The following is a 16,317-nucleotide window of genomic DNA, read 5'->3' as shown; positions in this document are numbered from 1 at the left end:
CCTGCCTCTGCCTCGGACTTGGACTCCCTTGGTGTTCTCCCATGCAAGCACAATGTACCCTACTTTGCTTCTACAATCTGATGCGATCCAAGTGAAGGCAAAAAAAGATTAGGGGAGCTTAGAACCATAGAGTTGACAGGTACCTCATGGGTCATCTAGTCCATCTAGTCCAACCCCCTGCACTATGCAGGACACTCACAACCCTATCGCTCATCCACTGTAACCTGCCAGCCCCGTAAGCCTTCACAGAATCAGCCTCTCCGTCAGATGGCTATCCAGCCTCTGTTTAAAAATTTCCAATGATAGAGAAACCACCACCTCCCGAGGAAGCCTATTCCGCTGAGAAAACACTCTGTCAGGAACGTCTTCCTGATGTTTAGATGGAATTATTTTTGAATTAATTTCATCCCATTGGTTCTTGTCCGTCCCTCCGGAGCAAGACAGAACAACTCTGCTCCATCCTCAATACAGCAGCCTTTTAAATACGTGAAGCTTGATTTGGTTATCAAATTCCTAAAACAAAGAATCTACTAGAATTCACCTCTCCTCCAAGCCATTTCTCAGTCATCAAAGGTGAATTATTATCTTCCTTCCTTCCTTCCTTCCTTCCTTCCTTCCTTCCTTCCTTCCTTCCTTCCTTCCTTCCTTCCTTCCTTCCTTCCTTCCTTCCTTCCTTCCTTCCTTCCTTCCTTCCTTCCTTCCTTTCTTTCTTTCTTTCTTTCTTCCTTCCTTCCTTCCTTCCTTCCTTCCTTCCTTCCTTCCTTCCTTCCTTCCTTCCTTCCTTCCTTCCTTCCTTCCTTCCTTCCTTCCTTCCTTCCTTCGGAACATGTTGCATTATCAATGTTACACTACTGGATTCAGTGGCTAGGGAGTCATATTATGATCTTACAGTTTATCTTGTAGCCACATAACTGGCGCATTGAGGAGAGAATGTGGATTACATGGTCAGCTGGGCAAGCGATGCTTAAGATATGTTTTTTACAACCTTAACACTCATAGGAGCAGGTATCAATTTGGACATGGGCTGAATCTGTCAGCATGTCCTAGAGTTTATTTAAAATAATTATTAGCCTTCTTTCTTCCTTACAGAGTTTAAGACAACTTACGATATAGATATAAATAAAATACATATACATAAAATACATAAAAAACAAAATTTAAAAATCACAATTTAGAACTGCTAGTCTTAAATAAAATAGTTTTCAACTGATTCCTAAAGATCAAAAAGGGGTCAGGAACACTTCCCTGGAGTTACATGACAAAAATGTATTGGTCAAAGCTATTTGGCTGGAGAGAGGGAGTACTGTCAGGAAAGGTTTTGATTTTGTTTTTTAAACTGGTTGGTTGTTCCATGATTATGGAAAAATTTCCTGACAGTACTCCCCCACCCCAGCCAAACAGCTTTGACTAATAAAATTATGGAACAACCCACCAGCATTTGTTTTAAATCAAAACCATTCCTTAAAGTACTGTCCCATCCCAGCCAAACAGCTTTGACCAATAAAATTTTGTCATGTAGCCAGAACTGAGATCTAAAAACCAGTAAAGATGTTGATAGGTGCTATCGTGCCAAATTCTATACCAGATCTACCAGATTCTATTCTGGTTCTGTTTCAGAATACTAGATTCAGTCATATCTCTGTCCACCAGTTCTGAGGTTAAATGTTGCCTGCCTTCCAGTGCAGTCCTGAACAGAATTACAGCATCCTCATAAATGTATTGAAAGCATTTGTCTTAGAAGGGTGTAATTCTTCTTAGGCTGGCTACTGATAAGAGTGGAATTAAGCAATGTTTGTAGAATATGCAAAATTCCCATTGCAAAGGGAAATTGTTCGAAGCAACAAACTGGAATGGAAAACAAGATGCACATTTTTATAAATCTTTGGCAAATCTAATTCAACCATCATCTCATTAACAATCCTGGAGATGTGGAAGGGCCCACAAACCACGGGCTTAATTTCTTAGAGGGTTGTTGGCAATAAAGGTGTTTGGTGGATAGGTAGACGTCATCTTCCACGTTCTACTGGGGTGCATGACTACAATGCTTGTCTGCTTGGTGTTTGTAATCCTCTTTATTCTAGTGCCAGATGCTAAGTGAGAAGCATGCTTATCGGCTGAGGTGAGTATTTGTCACTTTTGGGGGGAAAGGGTAAAAGCTGGAACAGGCATTAAACAAACTGTTACCCCAGAGGATCGGACCAGGGGCCATTCCGCACACATTGGATAATGCACTTTCAGTGTGTTTTTGCTGCTGGATTTTCCTGTAACAGAAAACAGAACCTATCCTGGGCTATACTAAACAATTTCACAATAAATATAAATAAACGTTTCTTATCTCTTCTTTTATATATATATATATATTAGAACAACCAGAACGGCCTCTAGATTGAACCGTTTTCAAGTGACTTGAAAACGGTTCAATCTAGAGGCCGTTCTGGTTGTTCTAATATACATATATATATATATATATAAAAGAAGAGATAAGAAACGTTTATTTATATTTATTGTGAAATTGTTTAGTATAGCCCAGGATAGGTTCTGTTTTCTGTTACAATAATTTTGAACTGTCCTTTTTTTCGTGGTGTACTCTTAATCTTGTGCTGGATTTTCCTGAGCAGAACAGGAAAATCTACTTTGAAAGTGCACTGAAAGCACATCATCTAGCATGCGCAGAATAGGCCCTGAACAAATGGGTTGAAATTAATTCAAAAGAATTTTTGGCTAAAAATCCAGAGGTTCTTGACAGAGCGGTTCCTCAGTGGAACAGGCATCTTTGGGAAGGGGTGGGTTCTCCTTCTTCGGAGGTTTTTAAGCAGAGGCGAGATAGTCATCTAACAGAAATGCTGATTTTAAGGTAGATTATGTGTGGGTGGGCAGGAAGGGATGTGCCAGTATTTGTCTCTTGTGGCCTTCCTTGCATACCCAGGGAATTGCTGATCGCCACTGTGGATTAGGCTTGTGTACTTCGGCTGCATCAGCAGCCATTCAAGCCTGAGGCGACCAGCGCCGTGGTGCGGGGAGGAGAGGGCGGCGCTGGAGGCAATGTGCCAGTTGGTGCACGCACACAGGAGCAGAGCTCTGTGCCTGTATGCAGGTGCCAGGTCGTGTGCTGCCACTGGCAACACTCCTCCCCCCTGTACCAAGGTGCTGGCCGCCTCAGGCAAGCCTACTGTGGATGGTAGGTGAATTTCCTCCAGGCCAGGCTGGATTCTGGGGAGTTTTGGTGGGGTGGGATCACTTGGACATGAAATTGGGGTCACTGTGGGTAGGCAGGTAGCATGGCGGTGGCGCAAATGCGCATGCGCGGACTGCCGTGCACGTGCGTTTGTGCCCGGCAAGGGTGCAAATGCGCACACGCGGAAGCACTGCGCACGCATGCATGTGCGGACTGCCACGCATGTGTGCTTGCACCCACCAGGCACAAACGCGCATGTGTGGCAAGTCCATGCATGCGCGTTTGCGCTGGGGCTGCCGCGCGTGCACGGGCCCCGGGCCACCCTCTCCCCCCACTCCAGCACAGCGGTCCATAGCAACCGGAAGGTTGCAGACCACTGCTCTAGGTGGTCCAGGGTTTGTTCTGTCTACTCCTAAACACATGATGGACATGGTTTTGGCATTAAAGTGGAGGAACCATGGATCAGTAGCAGAACCTCTGCTTGACATGCAGAAAGTCTTAGGTACACTCTCTGGCATATCCAGTGAAAATATGCACTATGCATCTATGATTAGATGCATAGGCATAGCAATGGAGATTTTCTACTTAAAAATAAAAAGATTGCTTGCATTGCTTTCCCTTTAAAACTGAGAGAAAGTAGAATCATAGAATCATGGAGTTGCAAGGGGCCATACAGGCCGTCTAGTCCAACCCCCTGCTCAATGTAGGATCAGCCCAAAGCGTCCTAAAGCATCAAGAAAAATGTTTATCCAACCTTTGCTTGAAGACTGCCAGTGAGCGGGAGCTCACCACCTCCTTAGGCAGCCTATTCCACTGCTGAACTACTCTGACTGTGACATTTTTTTTCCTGATATCTAGCCTATATCGCTGTACTTGTAGTTTAAACCCATTACTGCGCATCCTTTTCTCTGCAGCCAACAGGAACAGCTTCCTGCCCTCCTCCAAGTGACAACCTTTCAAATAGTTAAAGAGGGCTATCATGTCCCCTCTCAACCTCCTTTTCTCCAGGCTGAACATTCCCAAGTCCTTCAACCTATCTTCATAGGGCTTGGTCCCTTGGCCCCAGATCATCTTCGTCGCTCTCTTCTGTACCCTTTCAATTTTAAATACATCCTTCTTGAAGTGAGGCCTCCAGAACTGCACACAGTACTCCAGGTGTGGTCTGACCAGTGCCGTATACAATGGGACTATGACATCTTGTGATTTTGATATCCCTGTTGATACAGCCCAAAATGGCATTTGCCTTTTTTACCGCTGCATCACACTGCCTGCTCATGTTTAGCTTACAATCCACAAGTACCCCAAGGTCTCGTTCACACACAGTGTTACCTAGAACCATATCCCTCATCCAGTAGGAATGCTTTTCATTTTTCTGACCCAGATGCAGAACTTTACACTTATCTTTATTAAATTGCATCTTGTTCTCATTTGCCGATTTTTCCTTTGTGTTCAGATCTCGTTGAACTCTGTCTCTATCTTCCAAAGTATTTGCCAGTCCTCCCAATTTGGTGTCATCTGCAAACCTGATGAGTAGTCCCTCTACCCCCTCATCTAGATCATTAATAAATATGTTAAAAAGTACCAGACCGAACACCGAGCCCTGAGGTACCCCGCTACTCACCTCCCTCCAGTCTGATGAAACTCCATTGACAACAACTCTTTGAGTGCAGTTCTCTAACCCAGTGGTCCCCAACCTTTTTATCACCGGGGACCACTCAATGCCTTTTACTGAGGCCCGGTGTGTGTGTGTGTGTGGGGGGTAGTTTACTCCTCTACTCTCAACCACTGCCCTAACGCTCTCTGATCGCTATGGTAATGTTTAAACATCCCTTCAAAATAAGATACAGACACGCCACAACAATGAAGTGTGTTGTAAAGGGCCGGGAGGGGGGGGGAAGTAAAGGGCCTGGGGGGGGGGGAGAAGGCGTCCTTTGGGGCCCACCTCCAATTAGTCGAAGGACCACATGTGGTCTGCGGCCCACAGGTTGGGGATCGCTACTCTAACCAATTCCCTATCCACCTAACTATCTGAAAATCCAGATTGCAGTCCTTCAATTTATCCATCAGAATATCATGGGGAACCTTATCAAAAGCTTTACTAATATCCAAGTAAACGACATCAACCGAATTTCCACGATCCAGCAAACCTGTCACTTGGTCAAAAAAGGAAACCAGGTTGGTCTGTCAGGACCTGTTGGAGACAAATCCATATTGACTTCATTGGATCACCAAATTGTCCTCCAGATGTTTGCAGATCGCTCCCTTTAATATCTGCTCCATTATCTTCCCCACAACAGAGGTCAGACTCACTGTTCTGTAGTTTCCCGGGTCATCCTTCCTCCCTTTTTTGAAGATTAGAATAATGTTTGCTCTCTTCCAGTCCTCCGGGACATCTCCAGTCCTTAAAGAGGTCCTGAAGATGATGGACAAGGGTTGTGCAAGTTCTCTGGAAAGTTCTTTGAGCACTCTTGGGTGCATTTCATCTGGCCCAGGGGATTTGAACTCATCCAGTGCAGCTAAATGTCTCTCGACAACCTCTCTGTCCATACCAACTTGCCACCCAGACACTATCCTTTGGCTACTGCCATCTCTAGATGTGCCTAAACCCTTTGACCTGTGGGAAAAAACAGATGTAAAATAGGCGCTGAGCCTTTCTGCTTTCTCTGCATCCTCCGTTAGAGTTTGTCCATCCGCACCCAACAGTGGGCCTATTGCCTTCTTTACTTTATGTTTGCTCCTCACATAACTGAAAAATCTTTTCTTGTTACAGTGGGCTTCCCTGGCCAATCTTAGCTCACTCTCAGCTTTGGCTTTTCTGATGATTGATCTACAGTGCCTAGTAACCTGTAGGTACTCTTCTTTAGAGCTCTGTCCTACCCTCCATTTCCTGAACATTTCCCTTTTCTTTCTTAGTTCCTCTTGAAGTTCTCTGTTCATCCAAATAGGCTTCATAGAGCTCCTGCAGTGTTTTCGTCTTTCTGGGATAGTCATGGATTGAGCATGCAATAGCTCTTGTGCCCACCCTTCACATGCTTCCTTCCCTTCCAGCATTCTCGTCCATGGTATGACACTCATCATGTCTCTGAGTTTATTAAAGTCTGCCCTACGAAAATCCAACATCCACGTCTGGCTACAAGCTTCCTTGCCCCCCCATCTCAAAAGGATTTCTATGAGGACATGGTCACTTCCCCTTAGGGTCCCCATCTCCTTCACCTCATCCACCAACTCTTGCCTGTTGGTCAATAGACAGGCCCCTTGCCATGATTGACAAGTAGGGGTGAGTCCCTCTCCTCCACCATTTTAATCAGCCGTGCGGAGTGCCAGGAAGTGGGAGAAAGCGTGAGAAGAAGCCGAGAGAACGAATGGTGAGAAATGGCAGGGGGCGCAATTTTCAATAGTGTTAAGCAATTGCTCTGGTTTAACGCTATGCTTTTAGAAGTGCAGAATGGCCCCCAGTATAAGGCAGTCCGATTCAATGTTCACAATACCATCATGGCAAATAAGTTCATATGTTCACACAGACTCAGATACAGAATGCCTGTATCTCCACAATTTTGATATAATTATCATAGATAAATTGTGTTGTAAATATAAAACTGCTAGTTTTATTTCAGGCCTATAGTAATAATGAAATTATCCCAAACTGGGGCAGGTTTCACCAGAAAGTGCCCAGAAGAGCCACAGATACATGTCAGAGCCAAACATGGCTTCCAAGTTACTCAGTATAACTGCTTTACATTGTGGCAGATACCTGAGATGTAATTGTCTAGATTAACCTCATCTGCAAGCACAGCGATGGTCTTTTCCCTCAAAGTCATCAGTGTTTTGAAACCTAATCATAACTTTCCCTGTTATATGTTATTGGTCTTCTGTGAATAACTTTATAAACTAAAAACAAACATTTGTTAAAGTTAGGAACATATTTGTGATGTTATCAACCTAATAGCCATGTTAATCTGAGAAAAGGAAGTTAATGTTCCTAAAGTTTGCTTCCTTTTCTATCCTTCTATTTTCATATTGTTCAGAAAGCATGGTTATTCTTAACATACAGAAAAAGCATTTTGAACAATAGTGCTGTTAGTTCTCTCAGAGCTCTCACAGCCCCACCTAACTCACAGGGAAGGGAAGGTGATTGCAAACCGCTTTGAGACTCCTTTGGGTAGTATAAAAACAATTCTCTCTTTCCTTTTCTTCTAAGAGCTAGGAACAGATAAATCTTATCCTATGACTTGCTACTTAATTACTAGCTAAATCCCTCTTTCCAAAGCAATTATTTTGCATTTTCTTCATGACTAACCAAGTTCAACCAGTAAACTTCACACAATTTTTCACATTATATTCATTCTTAGTAGTCCTGAGAAGCTGTTCTTCCAGATGGAGAACTGAAACAGCATATACAGCCAGATGCATATATATTCTAATCTAGGAAAATCTTTGTTTTTATACTTCCAAAAACGTCCCACCCTCCCTCTTGTCCAATCACATGAATCTGGATTGAGCATCTCCCAGGCTCCACTTCACCATTATATTCAAATGAAGGCTCGTGTTTTGGCCAGAATGACCTGGAATAGGCCTGGAATAGGCCAGAAGGGGCATTAAACAAACAAGAGAGCCACAAAAAGTGGGATGCATTACCGATACTTGGGATCAATATTTTAGAAATGAAAAGGCAGAAATCCTGCACCTTTATTAACTCTTTACAGACCAAAAAAACTCTGGAATAGCCTGGAACAGGCCAGAACTAGCATTAAATGAACAAGAGTTCAGCAAAAAAACAGTGGGCTGCGTTACAGACACTGGAAAATATTTTAGAAATGAAGAAGTATAACTCTCACTCCTTTATGAACCCATTCTAAGCCAAAATGCCTCTAGAACACCCTGGAACAGGCTAGAAAGGACATCAAATAATAGCACCTCAAAAAACAGTGGGACATTAAGGCACTCCAGAACAAAATTTTGGAAATCCAAACATGTTTTGTGCTCATATTAACCTGTTTGGGGCTAAAATAACTCAGGAACACCCCAGAATGGGCTGGAATGGGCATTAAACAAATCATAGTACCTTTAAAAAGCCTCATAAAAATTATTGGGCACGTAGACGGGCATCCCAGGGAGAGGCATCTCAAGTAAGCATACACTGTCTGCATTTAAAGTTCCAAAATATTGTCCTGGAGTGCCTTTAACATGTTAACGTTGTTTTTCACAGTAGTATTATTTGTTTAAAGCCAATTTCAGTCGATTCCAGAGGCATTTTGCCCCAAAACGGGTTAATAAAGGAGTATGACTTACACATCTTCACTTCCAAAATATTGTTCTCAAGTATCTTTAATGCATTCCTCTGTTTTTTGTAGTTCTCTTGCTTGTTTAATGTCTGTTCTGGAGTGTTCCATGGATATTTTGGCCTGGAACAGTTGAAATAAAATGCAAGAGTTACACTTCTTGTTCTGGAGTTTTTTTGCAGTACTCGTTCAATACCTGTTCTGGCCAGTTTTGGCTTTTATCTTGTCCCACTTTTTTGAGCTTTCTATGTTCTCTAGAGCCTCTTGTGGCGCAGAGTGGTAAAGCAGCAGACATGCAGACATGCAGTCATGAGGCTGGGAGTTCAATCCCAGCAGCCAGCTCAAGGTTGACTCAGCCTTCCATTCTTCCGAGTTTGGTAAAATGAGTACCCAGCTTGCTGGTAGGTAAACAGACTGGGGAAGGCACTGGCAAACCACCCCGTATTGAGTCTGCCATGAAAACGCTAGAGAGCATCACCCCAAGGGTCAGACATGACTTGGTGCTTGCACAGGGGATATCTTTACATTTATGTTCTCTACTGCGAACTTAAATGGACTCTGGGAAATAGTAGAGTAGCGATCCCCAACCTGTGGGCCGCGGACTACATGTGGTCCTTCGACTAATTGGCGGTGGGCCCCAAAGGACCCCTTCTCCCCCCCCCCGGCCCTTTACTTCACCCCACCCAGCCCTTTACAACACACTTCATTGTTGTGGTGTGTCTGTCTCTTATTTTGAAGGGATATTTAAACATTATCATAGCAATCAGAGAGCGCTAGGGCAGTGGTTGAGAGTAGAGGAGTAAACTACCCCCCCCACCGGGCCTCAGTAAAAGGGGTTGAGTGGTCCCCGGTGAGTGGTCCCCAGCGTTGAGTGGTCCCCAGTGATAAAAAGGTTGGGGACCACTGTGGTAGAGGACAGGAAGGCCTAAAGGATCATTGTCCATGGGGTCGCGATGGGTCGGACACGACTTCGCACCTAAAACAACAACATAGAGCTGCAGTATTCTGGAATATTTGTTTACTATGTGGTCAGTTGAATTGATCCAGGCAAGGATAGAAGAATGAGTGTGGATGGATCCATTTTGGTTTTAAGCTTGGACTAAGTGTCTTCTTTTTTTAGAGCCTCTTGTGGTACAGGGTGATAAGGCAGCCGACATGCTGTCTGAAGCTCTGTCCATGAGGCTGGGAGTTAGATCCCAGCAGCCGGCTCATGATGGACTCAGCCTTCCATCCTTCTGAGTTCGGTAAAATGAGTACCCAGCTTGCTGGGGGGTAAACGGTAATGACTGGGGAAGGCAATGGCAAACCACCCCCTATTGAGTCTGCCATGAAAACGCTAGAGAGCATCACTCAGACATGACTCGGTGCTTGCACAGGGGATACCTTTACCTTTCTCTACTGCGAACTTAAATGGACTCCGGGAAATGGTATAGTAGAGGAAGGCCTGGAGGATCATTGTCCATGGGGTCATGATGGGTCAGACACAACTTCGCAACTAACAACAAATATTCTCTATAGACTTCCCTCCATTTTTATTCATTTTAATTAATCTAACATAAACGTTATGTAGAAAGAAGTTGGATTCCACACAGAGTAACCATCGTGCATGAAAGACAAAAACCTATGACCCGAAGAAGAGGTAGCACGACAGAGCATTTGCTTATGACTTTGTCCTGACCAGTTATGGCTGGCTGGCTGAAGTTTAGGGTTCCCCATTTTTTCGCTGGTCCACTTGCTAAAAACCACCACCACCACCATGAAAATGTCAGCGTCAGGAAGAAAGGGGGGGGCGGGTTGCGACGATTTAAGAAAGCCATCAGGAGCAGAACCCCCCCCCCCCTTGGAGCCGGTCACGAAGAGACCGTTTGTGCGAGCGGCGGGGGAGAGCGCGCGCCGCTTTTCCACAGAACTGGCGTTGAACTACGTCGGAAAGCGGGAGCTTCAGTCTCGTGACTCGCCCGCGCGCATACAGAATGGGGCGGGGCCAGGGGGAGAGGCGGTGTCGTGGGCGCGCCCGCCCCCTTTGCGCGGTGACGTTGCAGACCTTCTCCTCCCTGCCTGCCTGCCTGCCTTCCTCCCTCCCTCCGCTGCCTCCTCAGAGACGGTGACCGCCGCCGCTCCTGCTGCCCCTCCGTGCCGTTTCCTCCTCCTTCGCCGCAGCGGTGATGTGACTCTCCTCTCCTGGCTCGGCCCGCCCCAGCTGTGCGGCGAACATGGCGGAGGTGAGGGAGAGCCGCGGGCGGCGGAGGAGGGCGGGGAGGGAGGAGGAGGAGGCCGAGGGGGAAGGGGGAGCCGAGTCCGGGCCCGGCAGGGAACTTGTTGCACCGCCGCTGCCGCCTATCGCGTTGCTTTCGTTTCCCATAAGTTAGTTGCCCGGGGGCGGGAGGAAGGTCCCACGACGGGCCTGGCGACTGACGTCTGGCGCTAGGTAGTCGGCCGGTCTCTTGAGGGCTCACCGGCCTCCTGGGACTTGGGTAGATGGAGGGCGGCCCTGCGAGAGGAGGAGGAAGGAAGGAAGACTGGTGCCTTTCGGGGGGGGGGGGCTGGCCTGTTACTCTTTGGGACAGCAAGGCTCTATCCAAGTTGTCGCTTTCTTTCTTTCTTAGGATGCGAGTGGGAAATCCACCAAGTGCGAAAGTAGGGATGGTGTTTGTGAAATCATGCAGGCTTTACTTTTATTGGCTTGAAGGGGAAGTGGATTGACGGAGGCATGTTAATAGTGTTGGAGGTCGTGGATCCTGTTCCCGCCCCTGGCCTCTGTTTTTCCATCGTTGAACATTTAGGAAGGCAAGGGTGTTCGCTTGGGTTGTTAACTCTTGCCTTTGCTCCGGAAAGTGGCGATGTATGTTTGGGGCCAGCTGAGTTCTGACAACGTTTATTCTTGTAAACATTCTCTAAAGTTAAGTGCTAGTCCGGGGATGAATTATTGTTTGTCTCAAATGTTAATTGGTTAGATCAATATTATCTCAACTGAAGGGATTAAAAGTGTTATTTCCGTTGCACAACAGTGTTGTGGGATAGGATAGGCAGAGAGGTACAGTTCCCCCAGTCCGCCTGGTATCACTGAGCCCAGATTTGAATGTGGATGTCCCACATCCATCAGTAGTCTACTCATTACTTTCTGCTGACTCTTAAGGGATTTCCATCCTTTTTAGGCTGCAAATGACTCAACATGGAATGCATAGGCTAGTAAAATGTGTTGTGGGCTTGTAACTTTTGGTGTTACTAGTGAAGCTCATTTTAATAAAGCAAATTGCTCATATTTGATCAAAGACTGACAGTTTTAATGAATAATTGTTGTCAGACCTACTGAAGTCTTTGGTGGAGAGGGAAAGTTGAAATTACTTGGAATTTTAGTTGTGACATTGAAGTTCAAAATTATACTTTGAAGCTGGCATTGAAGTTCAAATTTATACTTACAAAAGAACCTTCATATTTTGTGTGTAAACTTTGTCTTACCATTAACCTACCCATAATAATTTTAAATATTTTTTAGGTTTACTGAAACAACCTCTTTCAGTGTGTATAGTAAGAAAAGGAGTGGAGCCTTTCTGGTTCTTTATTTTCTGTGCCTATCACAAATCAGTAGTTCATGTAAGATAGAAGCATAAATGTTCATTGTGTGTTCTGTTTGCAAGGATGACGAAGATGTATTACAGATATTAAAATATCTTGGCCTTGTATTTGTTGGTTAGAAAATTAACACTTAGGAAGGCCTTAGACATGATTGGAAGGTTTCCAGTGTTCTTGTGAATTTAAATTCTTAGAGGAGTTAACATTTGATATTGGCAGCATGTTTCCAGGTGTACAGGTATTGTATAGTGACTGTTAAATAATCATCAAAGAGTAAAAGTCCCATAACACTTTAAAGACTAACAAAATTTGTGGCAGGGTTTGAGCTTTAATGAACTTCAGACACAAACACAGTTACCCATCTTAAAAACAGTGGTCAAAGTTATTAAGATTCAGAGTATATGCTTCTACCCTTAGATATGCGTCTTTTGGGCAACTAGGTAGGTTCATATTATTATTCCATTCATGGAACACAAATTGCAGAAAGCCTTCAGACAGTTTGAAGGGACAACAGGAAAATTCTATGTATTTAAATCAAAATCATCTTGCTATTGTTTCTGCCAATGCTGCACATTATTATTGCTCATACTTTTAACAATTCTTTATGAACATGGTGCTACTCTGTGTATGTTAACTTATGAATAGACACGAGTAGAGTAAGTTGTTTGTGTTCAACCACCTTAAAATTTACATACTAATATGGTAAGAGTGTGGTGGTAAGATCTGACTATTGTAGCATTACATTACAAAATAAACCATACATGATTATGATAGCAGAAGCAAATTTTTAATCTCCAGTTAACTATAAATACCTGCATTTTATTTTCTGAGCACAGTTCTCGGATAGATATAGTTATTTGTGATTCTTTTATCTCAGAGGCTTGTGTAGGCTGACACCTTGCAATTTTTTCTTTAATTTATACTCAGTCACTTTCAATATTCTATCCCTTTCTGGAGCACTTTCAGTTCTTATCAGAATATTGTTGTATTTTTTTCTTTTGATTGATTTTCAGAGATGTTATTCAGCATACATAGAAAATCTTGTGAATAAGTCAAAGTCCATTGCTGTTTTCATCATCCACATTGGGCTCAGTAATTTTACTACTAGGTACAGGGATCACTTTTGTTTTGGAACAGCTGTATGTGAGGTAACAACGCATCCTTGTTCAGTATGAATTCTTGGTTATGATGCACAATAGTGGAACTACAAATGGACCTGGACTTCCTCATCATTCACAGATGTTCATCTGGGCCTTATTATTTAAAAGCTTGGCATACTAGTGGATGTGTGATGTTTTACTATGAAACTATTTTGTATGTGTTTTATTTCTATGATTTAATGTTAGGTTTTATGTATATGTTGTTCTGATGCTCTGGTTTAAAAAGAAGGCTTCTAGGGTAAGAAAGGAAGGCTGGATGGGTGATTGAAGTGTTTTATGATCAGATGGTAGCTGTACCCTAAGGATTGAAGTTGACTGGTTTGTAGAGAGGATTTGGAAGCCAGAAAGGGGAGAAAAGAGTTGAATGAGTGAAGAGTGAGGTGTTAGGAGAGAGATCACTACATTCTGTGTGGCAAAGGAGGAAAATATGTGGCTAGGTCTTTTTAAAGAACTTCAATGAAGAACAACTGTACCTATCTGAAACCATTATGCTTAGATGCCGTTTTGAAACCATGGTGCTGTTTTACTTCAAAATATACTTAATTTATTATAGACTATACTAGGGGCCAAGCCTGTTGCATTCAGGAATACAACGGGCGCTAGATTAGGTGAGTGGAGTGGAAGAACTCTGTGAACGGCCTTACCCCAGGACTTTGAAATACTGCAGGTAGCTGTTTGGAACTCACCGGTAGGGGCAGTTCTCACGCAGCAAGGGTCTGCAGCCTCTGAGCCTCAGAGGGAAGTAGAAGGGGGAGTCAGGTGTGGGAGACAGAAGGTGATTGGCTGGCCACTGGACAGACAAGCAAGCCGGTTGGAGGAGGAGGCACTCAGGGATGGAACTGCTGCCCTGAGTGGGTATTAAGCACGCTTAAGCCATAAGACATGCTCCTCCAAGGCCTTACCAGAAATATTGTGGAATAGATAAGGGGGGGAAACACGTTTTTTTAATGTTCTCCAAAATTCTCAATTTTTCAAGCAGGAACTGAGATTTTTGGGAAAGTCCTAAGAGATCCTCATATTTTTCTAGTGGGAAAGCTTTTTCAAAGTTGTCTTTTTTCTTCTTTGCCTTCATATATCTAGTTGTATCCTATAGAGCAGGGATAGTCAAACTGCGCCCCTCCAGATGTCCATGGACTACAATTCCCATGAGCCCCTGCCAGCCTTTGCTGGCAGGGGCTCATGGGAATTGTAGTCCATGGACATCTGGAGGGGCGCAGTTTGTCCACCCCTGCTATAGAGCTTCACCACCTTGTCTAGAGGTGGTATGACTTGCCACCAGCTACTAGGGAGGGAATGACTGCTTAACATCTTAGCCTGAATGTTGTCCTCTCTTCTGATATTTGTCAATAGTGTTTTGGTGGTGCAATATTTTTCTTCAAGATCAATGGCTACTGTAGAGATTCCTCTCCACACACATGCACACACATTTGCTGAAACAAGCTTTTGAGATTCAGGTGATTTCAAGAAGAGTCTGCATGTATACTGTTTGCAGCTTTTAAGCTACTTTGGTTCATATATTCTAGGAGAAAAGCAGCATATTCATGTTCAAAATAAATAAAGTAAATATAAATAAATTGATTTTTGAATTGTATTTATTGTTTTTTGTTTATATTAATGATTTGTTTGTTTTTGTTGTCTGCAGTAAACTATCTTGGGGTTGTTTTAATTGAAAATACTTTTAAAGTATTTGATTGCCAAAATAGCCTCATGATTTTCAGTTACACTTTTTACATATTCTTCCCACATTCTTAAGATGGGGTTACTTTTGGTTTCAGAAACATTTGTTCATTTAAGTACATCCCGTCATTAATACGTTCATGGTTTCCTGTCAGTAGAAGCAAAGGCAGAAAACTTGATTTCCTGAAGTTGAATGGTTACAAATTCAAGTGCAATAGCAGTCCTGGTGTGTGGCACCTTATTGTGATTTCATGCCCTGGCACCCGCTTCAACAGGTACTCTTCATACATTTGATGATGTGGACTGGAATCCACAAAAGTGCTTTTATGTTTCAATCACGCTGTTAAGGCAACACAACATTTGTTTGGTATCTGGGTTGAATGACTGTATATAGAAGTTCTAAGAATATTTATTTATTTATTTTGAAGTTTTAAACGATGACTATCATAGTTAAGGCAATGGCAATTTTCAAATGCTGGAAATTAAATGTAGTTGCTCTCATGATAGAAACTTGAATAATTAGAAAGGGGAAGGTCTAAGGTAAAGGTAAAGGTATCCCCTGTGCAAGCACCAAGTCATGTCTGACCCTTGGGGTGACGCCCTCTAGCGTTTTCATGGCAGACTCAATACGGGGTGGTTTGCCAGTGCCTTCCCCAGTCATTACCCTTTACCCCCCAGCAAGCTGGGTACTCATTTTACCGACCTCGGAAGGATGGAACCTTGAGTCAACCTTGAGCCGGCTGCTGGGATTGAACTCCCAACCTCATGGGCAGACAGCTTCAGACAGCATATCACTGCCTTACCACTCTGCGCCACAAGAGGCTCTATCATAGTTAAGGCAATGGCAATTTTCAAATGCTGGAAATTAAATGTAGTTGCTCTCATGATAGAAACTTGAATAATTAGAAAGGGGAAGGTCTAAACATCTGCATTTAATTTTTCAGGATAATATTTTGCCTAAGCTGCTTTCTTCCCAATCACAAAGACTATTGATATTCAAAATATGAAGATTAGGTTTCTTGCCACTGTAAGAAGGCAACCAGAAGATGCCAAAACACTGGATAATAAATGTGGGAACTGAGGACTGAAAAGCCTTACGATGTTTAAGGCTCACTGAGTGAACTTGGTCAAGCTGTATTTCCCAGCATAGCTGCACACTTATAATGATTTTTTAAAACTTCAGTGGATCTTGAATGGTGTAACTCTGTTTAGGGTTCTAAGCAAGCTACCTAGTACAGTGATCACAAGGCTGTGAGTTCTTTGGAAAGGCAGGATACAAATGTAACAAAATAATAATTCTGAAGGCAAGGAAGTCTACAGATCTACAGATCAAGTCTGCTTCTTTTAGATAAAATGTAAACTTTAACCCCAACACATAAAGTTGCTTGCAATTAGATGACTGTCAAAATGAGTTTATTATAACATGAATTAAATTGTAATTGACCACAATATA

At 43.4% G+C, this 16,317-nt stretch overlaps 2 protein-coding genes across 6 annotated transcripts in view; one reads left to right on the top strand and one right to left on the bottom strand.

Annotated features, from left to right (window-relative positions):
- Positions 1–10,307, bottom strand: part of DNAI4 (dynein axonemal intermediate chain 4) — a 74,950-nt gene extending 64,643 nt beyond the window's left edge. For both annotated transcript variants that reach the window (XR_013230214.1, XM_077333411.1), the window contains exon 1: positions 10,133–10,307. Coding sequence is in view for 1 of the 2 variants with exons in the window: in XM_077333411.1 (XP_077189526.1) it covers positions 10,133–10,271 (139 nt within the window). In the remaining variant the exon portion in view is untranslated. The remainder of the gene's footprint in view (positions 1–10,132) is intronic.
- A 194-nt stretch (positions 10,308–10,501) lies between these two features.
- MIER1 (MIER1 transcriptional regulator) overlaps positions 10,502–16,317 on the top strand; it is a 35,752-nt gene continuing 29,936 nt past the window's right edge. For 2 of the 4 annotated variants that reach the window (XM_077333409.1, XM_077333407.1), the window contains exon 1: positions 10,502–10,676. In XM_077333409.1, coding sequence (XP_077189524.1) covers positions 10,668–10,676 — 9 coding nt within the window. In that variant the 5' untranslated portion in view covers positions 10,502–10,667. Of the gene's footprint in view, positions 10,677–15,022; positions 15,140–16,317 lie in introns of those variants that run through there. The other 2 variants (XM_077333406.1, XM_077333408.1) reach the window with 2 other exon arrangements.

The sequence above is a fragment of the Paroedura picta genome, chromosome 4 (assembly GCF_049243985.1).
Source record: "Paroedura picta isolate Pp20150507F chromosome 4, Ppicta_v3.0, whole genome shotgun sequence".
Classification (NCBI taxonomy): domain Eukaryota; kingdom Metazoa; phylum Chordata; class Lepidosauria; order Squamata; family Gekkonidae; genus Paroedura; species Paroedura picta.
This window is presented reverse-complemented; position numbering and strand designations above follow the sequence as displayed.